The sequence below is a fragment of the Engystomops pustulosus genome, chromosome 1 (genome assembly GCF_040894005.1).
Source record: "Engystomops pustulosus chromosome 1, aEngPut4.maternal, whole genome shotgun sequence".
Taxonomy (NCBI): Eukaryota; Metazoa; Chordata; class Amphibia; order Anura; family Leptodactylidae; genus Engystomops; species Engystomops pustulosus.
In genome coordinates, this window is record NC_092411.1 from 227,812,054 (window position 1) to 227,834,019 (window position 21,966).

Genomic DNA, 21,966 nt, shown 5'->3' on the forward strand with positions numbered 1-21,966 from the left:
AACACTATAGCAGTAGTGTTACATCATTATAAAATTATACAGGCTGTCAGTCATGTGTTTAGGAGTATCTCATACACACACAGGATGCAGGGCCGCCAGCACCAGGAAGCACATGGAGGAGCCATTACACCTTTATACCGCACAACATTATACAGGCTGTCAATCAAGCACTGGGGGGTGTGGCCTCCCACTCATGAATAAACTGGACAGCTTTAATATGATAATCATTCATTGGATCTCTCTCAGGTCATTTGCATACAGCTTTAGGATCTGATTGCTTAAGTTTACAGGCATGTAGAGGAACAATGAATGTAAAGGGGCAATGCTTTCTAATGGCAGTTTATGAAAATATATTTAGTTTTGGGGCTTAATTTGCCTTATAGGTTCTCTTTAATTAAGCTGTAGGTGATTTCCACATTATAATGAACTGTAGTCACTCTTTGAAGCATGGAACAACCTAGTCACAGCTCCTCTCATCACTCCAGTTTTAGAAATTCACTCTACAGTACAGGCAGCCATCATGCTCTATTGCTTGCATTCAGTTACTATGTAAATATATTGTTTACTAATGTTGCACTAAATATAAGCAATATAAACCGTTCATCTGTGGTCTAGAAATATGTTGCATATAATGAGCCTAGAACACTGGAGAGGAACTTGATCATCTGACTGTACCATAAAATACTAAAAGTATATGCGGTATAGAAATATGGCTTTTTTCTTCATTGGAAATTAGTTTATAGCTCCTACTCCATATTCAGTTTTTACATTAGGGAAATATTTCTATGGTTCCTCTTCATGTTTCTCTTTAGTTATGTTGTAGTCTGCATTGGCAAAATTAAAAAAAATGTCTAGATGCTTCACCAATATTTAATTATATTGCTCAAAAGTTTGTAGTTTATTGATTTAATGACCCATAAATCCCAACAGAATTTTTTAAAGCATATAATGTAAATACAGGCTTCCTGCCCAGACTAATCCTAGAAATATTATGGTCAATTATTCATGAAATGAATGACTTGTTCAACTTTTCTCACTGCTTTGCATTGCTATAACTACATATATATCAAACAGTATGAAAATTAATGGTTAATTCATAGAATCAAAAATATTATAACAACCATTTGACTTGTAGTTCTGAATAGTTTACTTGTTTCTTTTCAGCGCTTGATCCAGCAAAAGACCCTTGCTTGAAAATGAAGTGCAATCGGCACAAAGTATGCATTGCCCAAGATCAGGAGACAGCGGTATGTGTTAGTCAGAGAAGACTTACACATAGGTATGTCATTATACTCATTCTAAACTGTGAAATAAACATAATAAGAACCTTGGTAAAATAACATATTTTTAAACAAATGTTAATGGTAATGTACCATATATACCCGAGTATAAGCCTTTAACTCAGCTTATACTCGAGTCAATGAAAAAAAACCTCTGTACTCCCCCCGCACCTCCTGTTTTGTCTTCAGCCCCAGCTCCGGGTCTTTGTTCGGGTCCCCGCAACTGCTTTGCACACACCATGACATTAGCTGCTTGCCGGCGGCATCATAGTGTAAGTGCTTCCATCGTCACAAACTATGATGTCAACAAGCGGCTGATGCCATGGTGTGATGGAGCCAGAGCTGAAGACAGAAGATGACCTGCGAGGGCCGTTAATAAGGTGAGTTTTTAGGTTGGGTAGGTTAGTTTTTCTTAAATTTGGGGTTAGGCAGGCGGCTACTGGCTATATTCGGCGGGATGGTTGGGCAGGCACTGGCTATATACGGGGGGTTCCAGCATTGGCTATATACAGGGGGAGCAGGCACTGGCTATATACAGGGGGGTGCAAGCACTGGCTATATACAGGGTGGCAGACACTGGCTATATACGGGGGGTTGCAAGCACTGGCTATATACGGGAGGGCAGGCACTGGCTATATACTAGGGTATATAGTATAAAATATAACAAATGCATTTCCCACCCTTGGCTTATACTCAAGGCAATAGGTTTTTCCAGTTTTTTGTGTTCAAATTAGGTACCTTGGCTTATACCCGGGTTGGCATATACTCGAGTATATACGGTTGCTAACATTTGTGTGTTCTCTTCTTGTATGTGGTAATATAGGGAGGGACAGATAAACACATTTATGACAGAACAAAAGTCATGGCAAGGTCTATTGGATATTGTAAGTTTGGATGTATTCCCAACTATAAGCTTGTTTTTATTTTACTTAGCTCCTTAATGGTAAGGTTTAAAAAGGCTTTAATAACGGAGGCATTTTTATAAAATTTTTGTTATGTATTGGTTTAAGGCCATAACGTCTTTTTTTTACGTCATTTGGATCATGACAAATACTAATAGTTCAAAATTAAAGGGAACCTGTCATCAGGGATGTCATGTATGTTCATTTCAAAAATGCCTTTGTCAGCAATATGGCAAAGCTAACTGCTTTTGAATCAATTATTTTACATTACATGGCTCCCTGCCATATCCTGGGCAAGAGCAGGTACAATGCCATGAGTCGTGGTCTCCTAAATCCCTCATTCGCTCTTCCTCACTCATGATCCTCCCTCCTCCTTCCTCGGCCTCTCCCTTGCTCCCTCCTAATCCCTCATGGCTCTCCCTCAGCTTCTCTTCTACTCTCTGAGTGAGGGAAGAGGGTATAAGAAGACAACTCATGCTGTTTGAACCACCTCTTCCCCTTGCACTCACCTGGCAGGGAGCCAGGCAATGTAAAATAATCTATTAAAAATCACTGAATTTATTCACATTGCTGACAACAAATGTTGAAGGACTGTTTTAGCCTTTTGGGGGGGGGGGGGTTAAAGTACAAAAAGTGCCATTTCTCTAGGGTCTCTGGCTTTCTCTGAAAGATGCCCCTGAAGACTCAGGACCTGCACCACTCATCGCCAAAAGACAGTGGGCGGTCAGGATAAAGTTCTGGTTGTATTTTTTGGTAGTTTATTGTCTTTACATGAGTATTGGGGATACCATCTTGCCTCACTTGGCAATAGTCTGTATCCTTGCTCATTGTAGTCTTTAGGACAGTCTTCTAGGCATGCTCTGTGCCGATAATGGAGGAAGATGAAATGAGACATCACTCTTTCATTGTATCCTATCATGTCTGTGATGTAAATGAGGAAACTGCAGCAAACAATTGGTGTCATCCGCGGGGGGGGGGGGGGGGGGGCTGGGGGATACTATAAAGAAATAGTAAAATGGAAAGATTGTAAAAAAATATGAAAAAATAAGACAATTTTTTTTAATCATCTTCAAGTCTTATACAAAAAAAGAGTAGTATTGCAGTATATGGTGCAGTTGCTTAGAAGATAATGGGGCACATTTATTTACCCGGTCCCTCGGAGTTCCTGAAAGTGCATTGTCTGATGACAATGATCTGTAGCATGATTCACAAGATCGTGCACTTGATATCATGCATGTGTTGCTTCTCCGCTCAGGTCCACCGGAGTTCACCTTCTTCTTCCCAGTATATGTAAATGCATTGGATGCGACAGAAATTGAATCTTAAGTCCCGCGCTCAGTCCGAATCAGTCCGATGTACGATGGCCTGCCCCAGATTTCTGTCACATGAGAAAAATCAGATCGCTTGCTACACAATCCCCTGCTAAATCCCTGTCACAGCGGCTTAAATCCCCAAAATGTCGGGAAGTCCGACGGGAATGCGATCCGTGGACCCATAGTAAATAAGTAAACAAGTAACTTGTTCAAAACCCCTAAGGGCTACTAAAATAGTAGAACTATGTAATAAAAGAGAAATACAAATCAACCCCACTTTTCCTATAAGACTTAAACTTTGAAAACAGAAACTTATAAGGTTTCTGTGCATCCAAAAATGCCAGATGTATTTTATTGTAAAAATAACAAAACCATGTTGTAACTGAAAAAAAACATTTTGCCACACATAAACATTAGAGTAAAAGGACACAAAAGAGTGTACATTTCCCAAAAAAGTATCAAGAAAAACTACAGCTGCCCCACAAAACATAAATTTTATATTTTCCTAAGAATATTCACACTCATCATTTGGAAGGCACAAGCTGCTTAAGCAAAGGCTGAATGAAGATTGTACAAATGCTTTATTGGCCATTAAAGGGTTTTCCCACCAAGCAAGTTAGGCCCTATCCTGAAACAGATCACAAGACTGAGGGGTCATTTGGGGTCACATGTACCTCCGTCGGACCTTTCATCACTCCCCAAGAGTAATGGAGCAGACGGCTGTGCACAACTGTTCTGCTTCACTCATCTCTATTGAGCTGACGGATATTGCCGAGCACAGCTCTCAGCAATCTCTGTCACCTCCATAGAGATAAATGCAGCAGAACTGTCATGCACGACCGCCTGTTCGACTCATCTCTGTGAGCGGAGGAATCTGATCCAATGGAGGTACCTGTGGATAGGGCCTAACCTGCTTGGTGGGAAAAACCTTTTAAAAGAAATCTACCAATTGCTTTTATGCATCATGACGCAAACATACCTTGAGAGTGCCGTAGTGACACTGATGCAGGATCATATCTTGTTTAATCCCTGAATTAAGTGGTTTTGCTGCAAAAACAATTTTAAAATTGTGATAATGAGGCTGTGTCCCTCCTGTGGCAGCTCCAGTGCTTCTCCTCTAACCCTAATTATGCAGTGCTCTGGCCTTGTCCTGCCCAGCATAAGCCTAGAATACCTCATCACTGTGTTGTCCCTGACAGGCAGAAGTAACCATCCCCCAGCTGCTGTGTATGAGTCATCCAGCTCAGGTTGATTAGTCCTGTCTGGACAGTTCAGGAAGCTCCGTGAAACACAGAAGCCATTATGTAACCCAGCTTTCCCAAGGTCTGGAATTGTATAATTGTTTTTTGAGCATAACCACTCGGATCAGGGATTAAACAACACATGTTTCTGCATCAGTGTAGCTACAGCATTCTCAAGGTATGTTTAGTTCACAATACACTAAAACAAATGGTAGATTTCCTTTAACCACATTTGGAATTATTTTTTCAACCACCCACTTTATACATAGCATGGGGTATTAAATGAAAGACTTAGAAGTACAATTGGTCCTGCAGAAAACAAGCCATAGTTTATTCCTTAAAGGGTTAAGTCTATTACGTTATTAAAGGATGACACTTTTGGCAGAAAATGATAAACTTTGTTTCCTTTCCCTCTTTGGAATCGCTCCCTGTTTTATGGAGACAGATAATGTGGAGATGCAATGTGAAAACATTTTCCAGTTTATCTCGCTCATTCCTCCTTTTATTGCTCTATAGGATATGTCACCCCCTATTGCATTCAAGCCTGTAAACTAGATTTCAGCCACATTCATTTTCATGTAATTTAAATTTTTATGGAAACTACTAAATTATTCTTATCCTCTAAGCCTTATTGAGTCTACTGAACTGTGTATGGATCAGAATGCTGTCAGTCATTCCTTTATTATCAGAGTAAAATGTGACAATATTAAAAGGTTGAAATGTTTTAGATAGACCTGTATTTAATAATGAATCATTCTGTGGAATGCTTTCGCTTTTTTCTCCCGGATCAGACCTTCTCCCTGGCGAGCTCACTAACTATTAGCCAAGGCCGGCTGGTGACATATAGGAGACCTGACAGTCAGTGAAAGAGATAGAGATGCATGTCCAGTGGTTATAGAGATTTACAGTATAAAGGCAGCAGTCAGACAGAGGTTACTGTGATTATAAAGCCTCTCCGTGTACTTGTATTTATATTCAGCGTGCACAGTACATGCCAAATATAGAGCCACACTCTCAAATAACTGATTTGTGGGTGTTCCAAATGGAAGATTTAAAATATATGTTTTATTTTGAAGGTTTGACCATCAGTTTCAGGTGTTAATCCCTTTAAGTATATTAATAAAATAGCATAGTCAACTCAATGTGGTCAATTATAGGGGCTCATTTGACATATTTCTTGAGTACAAGACCTGAAATAATCACAGTGCCTAGTAAAATTCCAGGCATTGTAATTATTTTATGCTTTACTCCATTACCACACCAAGTGGGCAACTAAGGGGAAATCTGTGCCTGCTGTGTGATGCCATAGGCACCCCGCTATCGGAACTGCAAGGTGGAATAAGACAACCCTGCCCCGGCCTCCTGCAGAACTTGATGCTTTGCATAGTTCTTTGGATGCACCGCCATAATATTAATGTGGTAATTATAACACTGCCTCTTCATCTGTTTAGGAGTGTCTAAAGACTTTTCTGATCCCAGTATTTGTGGCTCATGTAGGACCCAGTGTCCTGCAATGTTCTTCTAAGGCTTCAGGTTTCTACTGAGAAGAATCAAAAGAACATCACTCGATGGACACTGTACAAAAGTCCATACATCAGTCATTAAGGGGGTGATAAATATACCTGGAATTCATAAAATATGACCAGGTATATTTATGACCATAACACTGCTGAAGAACAGTAAATGTGACTGGAGAATAGATATATAATGTAATATAGTGTACTATTTGAGGTAGTCCATATAAAAAAATTTAATTAGAAAAAACAATTGCTAAGGAGACCTAATTACCATGTAATAGTACATTAAAGACCAATGGGGCATCCTTTCTATCTAGTGGGAAGAGGCTTCTACACCAAGATAGAAGGTTATTTTCTTTTCTTTCAAGGAAACTTCCATGAGGAATCTTCTATCGGAAGTAGATCTGATTGTAGATTCCTCCCACCTGCCGATGCCCTAATCTGTAATTTAATAATCCTGGAACCTAACCTAACTTGTTAAAAACTTTATTATATTTACTTTTATATGTAAATTAACTGCAGAGGCTACTTGGCATGTACTAGCCTTGGCTCCCAGTGCCCAGCTAGACTAGTACATACCCCAGTAGCCTCTGCAGTTAATTTACATATTACTACCGTATTTTCCGGACTATAAGGCGCACTTAAAAGCATTGGATTTCCGTGGAAATCCAAAGTGCGCCTTATAGTCCGGTGCGCCCTATGTATGGCGCTGGGCACAGGGCAGCGGACCATACTTACATAGGTCCCCGCTACCGGAGACCGGAGACAGCAGACCTATGTAAGTATGGTCCGCTGCCCTCCTCCACCTCCCCCTCACCTTCCCCGCTCACCTTCCCCGCGTTCCCCGTCGCGTCTCGGCGTCGCGTCCCGTCGTCACGTCACGTCGGCTCTCCGCCACGCCTCCGCCACGCCCCCGGCCCCCGGACCCCGCGCCTTATAGTCCGATGCGCCTTATATATGTAATTATTACATATATAAGGCGCATCGGACTAATGCGCCTTATAGTCCGGTGCGCCCTATAGGGCAAAAAATACGGTAAAATAAAGTTTTTCAACAAGCTAAATTCCAGGATTATTTAATTACTGATTGTGGCAGACACAGGCAGGAGGAGTCTACTATCATATCTACTTCTGATAGAAGAATCCTCATGGTAGGCTTCGTTTAAGAGCAGTGAGATCTTGCATAATTCAGTGTAATAACATCCCCAGTATTTATTACCAGATTTCTGTAAATCAGTTGTTAAAGGACATCTACCACCAGTTTTCTTGCATCTTCATTAATGAAATAATAACTTTTTAAAAAGGCTGAAGGGGCACAGGCTTTCTTCACCTACTTGAGTTCTTATCACCCTTAGTCTTAAGTATCTGACCAGCATTTGCAAACAGTTGTGAATTATTTAGAGTTTCCAACATTTTAATAATTCTGGTGTCACATTGGGATAAATTTAGTCTATAACTTGCATTAGTTTTCTGAAGCAGCTGGTGAAAATCAGGAGAGCCAAGGCTTCTCCAACCTTACCCTTCTTGTTCCCTACCCTGAGCACTTTTTGTGGCAAGTTTTGCGCACAAGCGCAAATGGTCAAAAGTAGCAATTTTCCTGATGTGGAGTACAAATTGCTATTTTTTTATGTCTTTCATGCCAGAGATGAAAGACACGAGGATGTGAGGCATGATATATTAGCCCCAAGAAGTGTTTTTTTACAGCAGTGATGGCAAACCTTTTAGCAGCAGAGTGCCCAAAAAGCAACCCAAAACCCCCCTTATTTATCGCGAGGTGCCAACCTATATTTAAAGCAGTAACTTATTGCTCCCTGTTCTTCAACAACTTTCAATCATATTGGCCTCCTGAGGACAGCAACACAGTAGAAAGATGGAAAGTTTGCATAATTTTTGCTTCTTTCCAGTGTCCCTCTGTACACAGAATTGTTGGGCCAGCAGGGGGTCCTCTAAAGATAATTCGGCCCTGTCTATTCATTCTCCCTCTTCCTACAGTCCAAAGTAGCGAAGTAAGTATGAAAATATGACTGAAAGCAGCATCTTTTAAGTTGCTTGGAACAGCAAGAAGATTCTTTGAGTCCTGTCTGGTGTTCTGGGTCAATGGCCCGGGTGCCCACAGAAAGAGCTCTGAGTGCCGCCTCTGGCACCAGTGCCATAAGTTTGCCACCACTGTTTTACAGCCCTACAAACTATGTAATTATGTGATTATTGAACTCCATACTTTAGACTCATGTGCTTCCCATCTTAAAAATAGTCTCAATAGTAAACCATGCAGATAGAATCATTCAGATAGAATCAGTGCTATAATATCCTCTAACAGATGCTCTTTAAATCAGCATGAAAAGGAAATTAGCATGGAAGTGGTGTTAATTTTGTTGAAACACATTACAGTCTAATTTTCAGGTTGAGGTGAAATTATTCTTATCTAAATTACTATTCATTGTGAGTACAATTCTGATGCACCTATTCAAGTTTTCATTTAATATAATACATTATATACACTTTTATTAATTCTTAACTGTAACCTGCCAGAATGTAACTCACAAGTGTTTTTATATTAACACTATAATACTTTTTAATTTAAACACTAATACTTTTCAATTTAAACATAATATATCCTAATAAAAGTCCTACTGTAGATAATAGTCCAACCTCTGTACGTACTATCCGCAGGCAGAAGCTCTGGAAGACTACACGTAAACACATTTTTGTTTGATATCCCATATGGTGATGTTGTTAAAACAATGCAATTGACAAAATTTATCCTTTTTTTTACAGGAGATGCTTTTAATTTTTGTGTGTCTCCTGAGCATTCATGGAGAGAACCATTTAAAATGTTAAGTGGAGCTCTGGGTCCAAGTGTGACATATAGGAAATGGCACAGGAGAGTGAAAATTATTTCCCCCCCCATCAATAGCTTTTGTCATGTAGAATAACTTTGACTATTATCTTGATTACCTATGTGCAACAGTTCCTTTATTATGCTCCACAGTTTAGCCTACTCTTGCAGTAGCTGTCTCCTCTGCCTGTGCTGATTATTCCTGTGAGACCATGGAGTTGTATACAAGTTCACAGAGGGGAGGGGCTTCTGCTCCCTGTTCACTCTGGAGAGAGGAGAAAGAGTTCTTGTGACAGTACTCTCTGTGTGTAGCTAGCAGGAAAGCTGTTCCACATCAGAGCCTTCATCCCAGTCTGTGCCTGTCATTCTCTCTGTACCTAAAGCTGAGTTACAGACACTTTCTACAGAGTAGGGAAGCTTTAATGCTCACACAGCACAGACCATGCACTTCATGCAGTCTGCTGTTTCCTACTACTTATTCTATGCCCCATGCTCTTCCATGTGATAAAAGATGCCTAGCTAGTCACTTTATAGATCCTGTATGTACACTATGTGGTGTTTAGTGGATTTACTTCCAGGAATCTCACTGGATTTACTACTATATTACTTAAAGGGAACCTGTCATCAGAAAGTGGCCTAATAAATAACTACCAGGTTGTTGTCAATCAGATTATAATCTTCAATATCATGTTCCTTTTATGACCTAATGTGGTGGCATTATCTGAAAAATCAACTTTGAAGTGAGATGTAAAGTGGTTGTATAAAGTGGTCTTGGCTGATGACGGGTCCAGTACAGATTCGAAAGGTGTGTCAAATCTTATTTGTAAATTTGCTTTTTTTTATTAAAGGAGTATTCTCGTCTGGGCATTCACATTCCGTTTCATTAATCTGCCATATATAAACATTCCTTCAATTAGATGATATAAAAAAAAAAAAAAAAACGTTCTTGTGTGAAGATAATTTCTCATAAATGTAATCATATGGTCCCTTAGAAACAAGACTGTGTCCTTGGATACGGCCACCTCTGCTAGAGTGATTGCAGAAAGAAATGTCCAAAATGTGAGGTGGTCGTATCCGAGGAAGCCATCTCGTTTCTAAGGGACCATATCACTACATTTATGAGAAATTATCTTCACACAGGAACATTTTTTAATAACATCAAATTGAAGAAATGTTTACATATAGCAAATTAATTTAATTAAATATGAGTGCCCAGATGGGAATACCCCTTTAAGAAACTCCATGTGATCATGGTGAATAACCTTTTTCAATGTATTGTAGTGAACTTTTTTATTCTGAGCTTGCACTGCAGATCCATTTTATTGTATTATCAGAGCAGATACAGGAAGAGGTTAGTCTCTACTCACTTCACCGCTGCTGATGCAGATGTGGGAATCACAAATAAGAATTTGGTAAAAATCAATACAAAATCAGAGTCATGCTTTAACCTGTGTATCATCTCAGAGGTAATATGAAGACCCACTATAGGACAGAAGAGACAGACATAATAATAAATAATTCCTAGAGGGGAGATATACTGACTGCAACTTTAGAAATATTTCTTCGACATTTTCTCAGCTTTAATTTCTGTTGTAATTTAATTGTAAGCAGTTTTAATAAGTAATTAGGGATTAAGTAATTAGTTTAAATAATAAAAGTCATAGTGATAACCTCAATTATATTTATATTAATAAAACATAATGTTTCACTTAATTATGATTTACATTTTGTTTAAAAAAACACATGGTATGCTTTTTAGAAAACAAAGTGAAATGAATGTGTGTATTAGTCTCTTGTATACATATGTAAATGCGAGGAATTAAGTATAATTTCCATTTCACATAAAATCCTTGCTGAGAGCAGTAATTGAATTGGAATTGAATGGTTTAAGCAACATAATATTGAATGGGTTTTAAAGGATTTGTCTTACAAGGTGGTCTGCATGTATAAAACAATGTGAAAACCATAAGTGTTGTACTCTAATGAAAGCATTATGCTGCAGGGGATTCTACAAGAACAAATTGCATTTCTTACTCTCGATTATATCAGACATTCATTAACTACAAATTTTCCACAGTTTAAATGATAACATTTTAACAGTTTTACTTTATTTTTGTATCTCATTGTTAGCCTGCTAAAACTTTCCTTTTGTCTATTTCCTTCTTGCAACCATAGGCAACCATTTCTACATTACAAGTACATTTTTCTCATATAGTCTACAGTATTCTATGTAGTATGAGATTTAAGGACATGGCCACCATAGGTTAACTTTCTATTGTATGTTTACAGCTAGTGATTGGATTGAGAGCTCAATGAATTCATTATAAATGCTTTTGTCAAGGTTAAATCCACATTCATACAATAAAGAAATGCATAATGTAGTGTATGTTACATAAGGACTACTCCGCTAAGTTGGAATGCTTTGCTCGCTCCGATGCTAAATATGTTAGAAGGAAAAAAAAAAAAAAAAAAAAAGGTTTCTTCTTAGTTAGCTCCATACCATACTTGTTATTGTAGTCTTTGTTTCCTGGTATCCCAATTTTTTTACTTGTGTTCAGACTATTCTACTGTCTTGCGATTTTGTACCTTGTTTGCTGTCTTTGTTGTGACCTGGCTCTAGCTAACAATCTGTTTGTGTTGTCTTGTCTCCAAGCTTTGCACTTTGACGCAGGGAGGGAATGTGTTCTAGGTGTCAAGAAGAAAAGTACTCAGCATAGCTCTTGATTCACAGGGTATTGGATCAAACAGGTCTTCTTTATTGTACAATGAAAAAGGCCATACAGTATACACATGGAGCAGTGCTCCCAAATCAATGCCACAAGTCTCAATCATGATTAAGATGCCTAGCATAGAAATGTTTTACCAATACTCAGCCGTGCTGAGCACTTTTTTTTGCCTGTTGTGTCTGTAAGGCTTCGGACTTAACTCGAACACCTCAGGTTTAACAGGATATCAGGGGGAGTGAAATCTACCCAGTGAGCTGGACAGAATTTACTTGTAGCAAATATTTGCTTAAAGCCTTCTAGTTGTCTACCCACCACCTAAGATGGGCCGGGAAATAGGAAGGAACAGCTGGAAAGAGGGATTAATCTCAGAACCCACTGTGTCTGTGTCTGTGTTTGTTTCCAGACCCTGCGTGACATAAGGGCTTGATTTTTGTAGGGTGAGACGTGTTTTTTAATTATACAATTTTTGCTGGCATGTCTTTAATTTACACATTTTCGCTGCTTATTAACTTTTTTGTATGCTTTACTAACTGCAAATAAAATACACATTTATTGCAAAAAAAAAAAAAAATGTTAGACCCTATAGTACTGAAAAATCGCAGTCCTTATTGTACAACATAAATTTTCTTGAGAAGTTTTCAAAATTCCAAAATTGTGGACAGGGTAATGCAGAATGTAAGTATGGAGAAATGCATATATTCAGTTTGAAAGGAAAGAACTAAGCAACTATAAATGTACAAAAAAAAATAGAAATTTGAACACATGAGTTTTGGTTTGTTGGAACTGAAAATTTTGACTACAAATACGAACTACCTCAAGCCTATGACTGTTTTTCTGACAAACCTGTGTGCGGATTATACTGCCCTGAAAAATAGCTAAAAACTTAAATAATATGAGAGAGAAATTAATTGTGCTACAGAAAATACATATACAATATAAAACATATATACACACATACAGCTACTTAAGATTGCATATTCTTCTAAAACCTCTTGTCTTATAGAATAAAGTAACAGCAGTAGAAGTGCTAAGGTGAACTGACTAGTTGAGTTCAGCAGTACTACATTCAACCCAGTATATTCTGCAGACACACAAAGCGAGTTTGTCGGGGGCCACTTAATCGCACATTATGCTTGTTTCCCGATCCTGATCTACTTGCAGAAATTTGCAACATAATACAGTATAGTAGTAAGAAATGTTATTTTGCCAAAGGAATGTAGAGAAAGTGTTTTTTTTGCATAAATTGCCGTGCAATATGGAAATGAATCAACCTGTCCATTTTCTGAAGCAGATTTTTGTTCTATGAGTACTGTAGAGTGGTGGCAAGCCGATTGTAAAGGTGCCAGAGGTGGTATTCAGCTGTCTCTGTGGGCACGTGTGCCATCGCCCCAGCACATGATTCACCAGACAGAACTGAAGGCATTCTCCTGCAGTAGCAGACAGCCCATGGAATGCAGAGCTCAGGGCTATTTTACTGCAACACATTCTGCACCGGCTGGGATGGCACAAGGTGTGAATAAGGTAGTATTATTATTAGAGCTTCTGCTCCAGGCTTCCACATTAGTTCCTGTTCATGATGACCCTAGAGGGATGCTTCAATGATAATTCAAATTCCACCTTCTTCTTTCAATGGTAACAATGCCTTCAAGAAACTGATATAATTAAAAGCTGTGGGGGTAGGGAGCCATAAGTTTGGACAGGGAAAAATCAGTTCGGCCACTATGTCTGTCAAGGTAGAGAAGGGAGTACAGGCCCTAGACTGACCCACATTCCCTGTCACCTATCTAACACGTCTCGCAAACCCTTTTGGTTAGGGACTTCTGGCTGACAATCTCTACACTGACTAAGTGCACAGGAAACAGGAACAAACAGAAAGGCAGAGGCAACAAATAACAGGCAGACTATTGAAGTCAGACAGCTTTGAGAGTTGAGTTGACAGAGTTGAGGTGCAGAAGAACTGGATGTGGTTCAGCAGAAACCTTAGCCAAAGTTCACACACAAAAAACATAGAAGAAAGTCAACACCTTCTATGTCGCATTCTGCTGACAGAAGAAGATGATGGTATGGATCTTGCACTGTAAAAGGTTTGTGACTACTGGTCCTTGTGATAATAATTATGTTTTTTGGCTAACGATTATTCACCACCATGCAAATGCATAACATTTATGCCATTGTTTTCCCCAAGAGCCATGAAAAATTATGTTGTTCCAACGGGTGACACTAAATTGTAAATATCTGACTTGCCACAAAATTCCATGGTAATGGCAGCTGACCACTAGGGGCTAAAGAAGATGGATTTTAATTTAGTTGATATAGCAAGCTCAACTGATAATTATTTTTACTAAAATACCTATTTTTATCTTCATGCTTAATATGTATTTTTTTTTTTTATCAGTGCTAAGCTCATCTCTCTTTTTGATAATTGTTATACTTTATACTAAGCATAAGTGAATGTGCGTACCTTGTGACCACTCACCTAGTGCACTGAAACACTTATGTATTTGTATGTAAACTTAAAACAATAATTTGTAACTTTCAGGAAATAGATTTTCTCAAGGAATGCATGTTCTGGCTATTGTACTCTAATAGCCTTAAGACATGATAAAAATTAATAACTTTACCAAAACTGATCACCAGAATGATATCCTTGCATATCGGCAACAATACTCCACATCCCCCACAAAAATGGCAGGACTAATATAATAGTACTGTAGATGCTGTTACCTTGCTTTTTCCTTAACCTGAAAAAATTCCCTGAGGGTGCACGAAAAATGATAACCACACCATTTTTATTGTCTACATGCACGTGCTGGGAGTTCTAATTGCTGCAGAAACTAATGAGCATCGTGCAGTTTAATGATGTACCTTTATTATAAAAAAGAGAACAGAAGTCCATCATATGAGCATTACACAATCTTTTGACATATGGTATTTAATTATGACAGATACAACACAATTGGTAATGGGAAATATGTTTATATGCCGGTGTAAAACAAATTAGTTGTTTACAAACTATAATCACTTATCCACAGCATAATCTGAAGGGATTTCTTCAATGATTGCATTTGTTTGGCTGCACCAACTGTAGATATGATAGATATCTAAATATGTTTTTAATACATTTTTCAGCTATCCGAATAGTTTTAATGCTCATTCCCATGCTGTTTCTCAGAATATTTGTATGTGCATGTTCAAACAAAACAAATGAATGAATAATATAATTCAATAAAAGCATATTGTAATCTTTTAGATAGGTCACAGTGCACATCATATATCTGAAAATGTTCCATTCTCAACACACATAGATAGAAATTGTATAATCACAAAGTACTGCGGTTAATTGCTATTCTAATAACTAAAAATGTAATAACTTGAATCATTATGGCTGCCCTTTCTCCCAATGCTCCTGAACCTTCACTCCATGGTAATTCTGCTATGTACTTTGTTGGTGTCTCCATACACAGATACTAGGGGAAGCCACTTGTTCCACCAATATTGTCAGAGCTGCTTCAAGAGCAGCTTTGCAGAACTTCTCATGGCTAGTACCATGCCCAATTCAATGGCTATGTAGAGGGCTTAGTACTGATCTTCAGAGTTAGGGGTTTGTCTCAGGTTCAGTTGGAATGACGGATGGCCTATCAGCTTCTGGGACGGTGTCTAGTAACCCCATAAATGCACATTCCTGCTGGATAGACTTGTTTCCAAACCTTTGTAGTTCTACATTCACTGTGGTGCTTTTGCTATGTTTTCTGATCCTTATTTGGTCTCTTTGACTATGCTGTTTGCCTTAGGATTCTGCACCTTTCTGCCATCTTGGTTTTGAACCAATTAGCCCAACCTTGCTTTTGTCTGGCTGTCTCTTTGTTTATCTTTTTTGTGCATGCACCCAGAGTAGATACTGTCATCCAAATGTTACCTGTGGGTTAGCGCAGACAGAGGTTGTTGGCATCTCTACCCTGTTTTGGCAAATATATTTGAATAACCAATTGTACTTTCTTCTTAGTCGTCACTCTCCAAAAATTTTTATTAGTTCTAATTCCACCTGGAAATTTAAATATAAAATATAAATATATGTTATCATAGATATGCTATTTATGTTATTTGTTTGTATTCAACAATCAGATTATAACAAATGCCACATGTATCAATTATGTTCAGTTTTGCTTCATATAAACAGAGGCATGGAATTTATGGGAACTCATTTTATACACTTGTGCCAAACTTATGCCCCAATTTTTTGCCATAAACTTAGCTGAAAACTGTAGATTTAAAGTAAGACTAGACAGAATTAAACTTTTCCAAGTCTTTCATTTAGCACTAGACATTTAATAAATCTGGCTCAGTTCATGAATCTCTGCCTAAGGCCTCATATGCACGCAATCTTATGGGGGCCCGTGACCCTACCACACAATTTTCTGCCGAATCAATTGACCCTACCGAGGTTTACGGCACCCAGTCACAATTTGAAGAGCACATTGGGGCAGATTTATCAAGTTGTCTAAAAGTCAGAATATTTCTAGTTGCCCATGGCAACCAATCACAGTTCCCCTTTAAAATATTCATAAAATGAAAGCTGAGCTGGGATTGGTTGACACGGGCAACTAGAAATATTCTGACTTTCCGACAGCTTGATAAATCTGCCCCAGTATTTCTTGTCTTACCTCCCCCTCCCTTATTCAGCCAACCACTTTAACAGTTGTAAGGGGATTATGTAGTGGGGTAGTCGTTTCCTAGGGTAGACAGGCACTTTTGCAAGACACAGCAATGACAAAGATTGTTTGGTGCAACTGGCTGAAAGCAGTTTTATTTTCAATAAAAAAATGAAAGGCAGAAAAAAAAATATAAACAAAATAAAGTCTTCGGCTATTGGGCCACTAACTAAACATAGGTTCTACTACCTACCTAGGTTCTCTTGTATATTGCACAGCCTCCCAAACAACGCACAGCAGCAAACTCACAGTTGTATTCCCCAGGTGCAGAGTGAGCCCTGTGGGTCAGCACTGCTTATCTTGTATCAGCCCAGTACAGCTATATGCTGATAACATGGACAGCCCAAAACACGGACTGTCCGGTTGGAGTGGGGCCCACCTCACTTCCCCACTCTAGCAACACAGGTCCTTAGTAAGTTTTGCAAAACACCCAGTGAAGTGATGTCTGCAAAAGAACAGTTGTGAGGTACCTTGGGCAAATGTATACCCCATCCACCATTGTTTGATTTGTCGTAAGACTGTAATAAAAAGGTAGAACTTAATTTGTGTAATGACTATGAATTAAAAACAAAATGTCCCCATATCCTGTACAAAACATAGGAAACATTCTTTGCTATTATTTTGAGGCAAGAACAAGATGGTAGTTTCATAGCATATAAAAGTGAATTAAATGAAACTGTGTCATAATATTCAGAGTGATTTGTAATTATAGCAGATTATGGGCTTTCAATGTTATTTTTAGTGAAGAAAGATCTTCCCAGTATGAAGAATAATGACCTTCTATAAATGACAGTTTAATCAATGTTGTGGATCAAGCAATTCAATAATGCACACAAGTATACTTGCTGGAAGCTATGTTTCCACACTTGATAAAACAGCCCTGTCTTCATGAATGAAAACATTTTCCTTTTTATGAAAATTAAAGGAATTATCAAATGTAATCTCTCAGTCTTAGATTACTCATAAAATTCCCATTGGACATATGAATTTAATTTAACAGATACAACTACATATTCAGTACTGATAACCTGATATGTATGACATTAAAAAAGTTTTTTTAATGTATTCCTCCTCATAATTAGGCTTTTACTAAGCGTGTATTATATCAATTAATGGGAATGATTGATCAAGACTGATTGAACAAGAAAGTGCTCCCTTATGTATTAGTGTAATTTGTGGCATATCTGTTAAGCTGTACCTGTTTATTTATATATCAGGTAAATCTCTTGCTCCCAGGTGCCATAAACTCATTGCTGTCAGTAACATGTATATATGATCAGCAGCATTCAGGTCCTGTCTGTCCTTCAACTCCCTTTATGGTTTGACAAAGGGTTTTCCCGAAACGCGTTACCATTGGACTTTTTATTTTTACGTCTGTAATAAAACAAAATAGTTCTTACATATAGTCTAGATCTATATATTTTCTCCTCCATCTTGGTTATTAGCGCACCCGCACATAGCTCCAAATCTTTTGCTTCTCTTATTTCTATACAAAATTTTAAAACAGAAATAGAAATGTAATAAATCATTATGTTCCTATTAAGTTGTGTACAGAATCTTTTTAGTTTTATCAGCCCAAACCATAAAGCATTATTGCTAATTAAACATTAAGGTAGCCTGTGAGCGGCACGGACACTGGGTTCCAGGGCTGCTGGAACGGACACACAGTGGGTTCCACATCTGCTGGTATGAGACAAACATGGATCCACCGCAACTGGCAGGATTTAGAGTGCAGGATCCCAGGGCTGCTGGCATGGACAAAAGGAGGGTCCCAGATACGCTGGTAGAAAACACTGTTCCAGTGCAAGTGGGAGGATTCAGAGTTCATGGTCCCAGGGGCGCTGTCACAGACACATGGTCCCAGGGCTGCTGGCACGGCCACAAAGAAAGTTTCCAGCTCCGCTAGTAGGAAACACAGTTCCAGCGTGATGAGCAGGATATAGAATTCAGGGTACAAGGTTACAGATCTGCTGGTAGGAAACGTGGTTCCAGCTCAACTGGCAGGATTTGGAGTTCAGGGTTCCAGGGCTGATGGCACAGACACAAGAAGGGTTCCAGATCCGCTGGAAACACAGTTCCAGTGGGACTGGCAGATTTCAGAATTCAGCATACAAGGTTCTAGATCTGCCGGTAGGATACACAGTTCCAGTGCGACTGGCAGGATACACAGTACATGGTTCAAGGCTCCATTCAAACAAAGGTAAAGCCAACATCAGCACAGTCTGGTTCACCAACAGATATACAGGTATAATGATCCCTATGAGACAGTTCAGTGGCAGCCTTATATTCAGCCCCAGGATACCGCCTACAGAAGTTGACTGGCCAGGAGTCAATCATCCCCAGTAGTACAGCCCTAAACAAAAAGAAGAGCCACCCAGCTCTCCAGGCTTACTAAAGGAAATCTGGGTGTGGCTCACTGGAGTGCCAGCAGAAGATCGTGACAAGCTAGTCTTCAAGGGGAGGGGTCGATGCAGAGAGGCGCTCCGTGCAGCAACTGACAGGAGAACAATCTGTCCTGCCCGACCTTAGACTTCTGATTTACGGTCAGATGTATTTTGTTAATAACAGTGAATTAGAGAATGTATTATTTTGTTATCCTGAGTATATTTAAAAATCTTGTCTTTAATTACCTGACAAACCCTATTTAAAGTGGCAGCCTAACTTTCCAGTTTTCATTGACTTATTAAAAATAGTGTGCCATTCCAAAATGACTGAAGCAGCCAATCAAGCAGCTTGCAGCCGCTTAGCAGCCACAGGCATGTCTTTGTAGGCATACCTATGATGGGCCAAGCTGGACATGTGACTATGCATTATAAGATCAGGGTAACATGTACAGATGCAATCATATGTAGGAAACAGAGCTAGGGAGAGATTGCTACTCATCATAGGGTTAGTTAGATAGACGGGCACTTTTTAGAAACCAGCAATTGTAATTTTCAGGGCACTTAGCTGTACAGGGGAGGTTGCTGTTATTAGGGACAGGAGGAAATTTGAATTTATTGCCCTCATCAACTCACTTGGAAGAAATGCATTAGGATAATCATAAGCTGCTAAAGGGGTCGGAGATATTACATACTTACTAATTACAAGTAGTACTTGAAAAGACCAGAAAGGAATATTAGCATTTACATCATCATCCATCTAGATTTTAAAGGTTCTGTAAAGTTTTCAGCTCCAGAAAAATAAATCAGCCTCAATCATAACTTGATTGTAAAGTTGCTCCTGTCAGTGTAAAGCATCCAATAATACCTTGATTGTAAAGTTGAGGTTAAGGAAAGAATAAAGGTATGAGACAAAAACAAAAGTGTAACAATATAGTGCAGTATGCTTTGTAAAATCTTCAACTCCCAACATGCCACTCATGTGGTCAGCACCGATGACTCCATTGTCAGCTGTCCCATCTCCATCTTCGACAGTTTGAAAAAGCGTCAGGCTATGACAGAGGTTGTTCTGGTGATAGATGAGGAAGAAGATGAGGAAAAGGTGCCAGCCCAGTCTACCAAAGCATGCAAAGTGACAGGGAACAGTTGGAGCATGAGGATGAGGAGGAGTTGAGTGACACTCAGAGAAGCTCACGGCATCAATGGCTGGGGAGATGCAGAGGCGGAGGAGACATCTCCCACCGAGGACAGATTGTCCTTGTCTCTGGGCAGCCGGGTCCACATGAGCCACTATGTGCTCCAGTGCCCGGGTTGCCAGGATACTCAACAGTGCCGAATACTGGGTGAGCACCTTGCTCGATCCAGACTACTCTCCTGGACAGAGTATCATCATTTATTCCAAGACTAGAGAGTGAGACTAAAATGAGGGAGTAAAAGAGGAGGAAGTCGCCAAAGCAGCAGGCAGCAAAGGGAGCATGGCCACAATGTGAAATGCCATGTTCGCTTCTGCTCCACCGCCATCAGATGAGGTGCACATAGTACCAAGAATGTAACTCACACGGTGGAGCATTATTTTGTCCACACGTCTCTTGGTACTGAATGATGGGCCCTCCCCTTTCAACATTCCTGGAACCTCAAGTTCCAATTTTTCAATTTCACATTCCTGGAACTTCCACTTCAATTTTTTTTAATTCTGCATTCCCAGAACGTCAACTTCAAGTTATTCATTTCCGCATTCCCGTTTCGTTAACTTCAAATTTTGACTGTTAAATGTTAAACACCCAGAGCGCTTTTAACCACAGTGAGAGAAAGGGGTTGTGGTTTTCCCAAAGGTTCTTTTATCGCAGAGAGATTAACTGGATCTGTACACTCATTTTAACTCTTTTTTTTTGCCTTATTCTGGCCATTTTTAAGCCCCCTAGCCCTTACTAGCTGCATTTTACATTTTGGGGTGTTAAAATTTGAGCGCTCAGTGACTTCAGTGGGGTTTGTGTTTGGCTCAAACTTTAGCTTGTAGTCCAGGTCCAAATTTTGTTGAGAAATTCAAACATTGAACCTGAATTTCAACCTGCCCATTTCTAACCAGGACCTTTTTCAGTCTTTTAGAACCCAAATTATTCCATACTATGTCCTGTTCTGATGAGGTTGCCGTATTGCATTCATACAACTGAAGAAGCAATAAACCGTTACACCCATCTGAAATTAACCTTACACTAGTTTGGTTTAGTAACACACAGTTATTGATTGTTTGTATAAGGATGTTAAAAATTATATTTACACGGAAACCCTGTTCTATTTGCATGCACATACAATATGTGCTTTATGCATTATGTGTTATAGCTCTGCGTGTTATAGTTTTGAAGGATATTTTAGTAGTGTGAACATGAACATATGAACATGCACATATTGTCTCCATATCCCTCACCTTCCCCCAGCCTTATCTTAATTTGCATAATTTAGCTAGGATGTTAACATTCACACAGCATGTGTCCTTACTTCAATAGACCTCCGCAGTCAGATCGACTCCAGGCATATCCCCCTCTCCCCAAGTTTCAAACCATTAAGTTGAATAGGGACAGTTATGGAGTTATGATCCATCTGACCAGAAGAACAACATTTTTGGAGTGGTGATATTCTGGTGATCAAGGAAATGCGATTTGTGGGGCTCTAGGATACTCTGTTCCAGATATATCAATATCTCTGGATAGGACCATAGCAAATGGGTCAGGTTTGCTATCAATGCGATCCAGAGATTCACTCGGATCCAATGATACCAGAACCATGACCCTTCGTCTTCCCCTTGAGAAGCTATGGCTCTGGTTGTAGTACCAGGTAGGAAGGACCCATGACTCCTTCTGTTGGGTTGGCAGAGGTGTGTCTGCACCTAATATATTCAGGTATCTCCTAGCCAACATTGTCTTTCACCTGGGGGGAACATTACCATCAACAAGCGCAGGGAGGATCTAAAAGTGTGGACTATCCATCCCCATTAGGGCCACACACACAAGGTAATGAACTCACTGAACTGCTGAGACTTGTAGTGCTACCTGTGTAATCTGTAC

At 39.3% G+C, this 21,966-nt stretch overlaps 1 protein-coding gene across 1 annotated transcript in view; it reads left to right on the forward strand.

Moving 5' to 3' along the window:
• The window catches only part of SPOCK3 (SPARC (osteonectin), cwcv and kazal like domains proteoglycan 3), a 202,687-nt gene that overhangs the window by 147,111 nt on the left and 33,610 nt on the right, over positions 1–21,966 (forward strand). Inside the window, exon 3 of the mRNA XM_072120146.1 lies at positions 1,165–1,279. Coding sequence (XP_071976247.1) covers positions 1,165–1,279 — 115 coding nt within the window. The remainder of the gene's footprint in view (positions 1–1,164; positions 1,280–21,966) is intronic.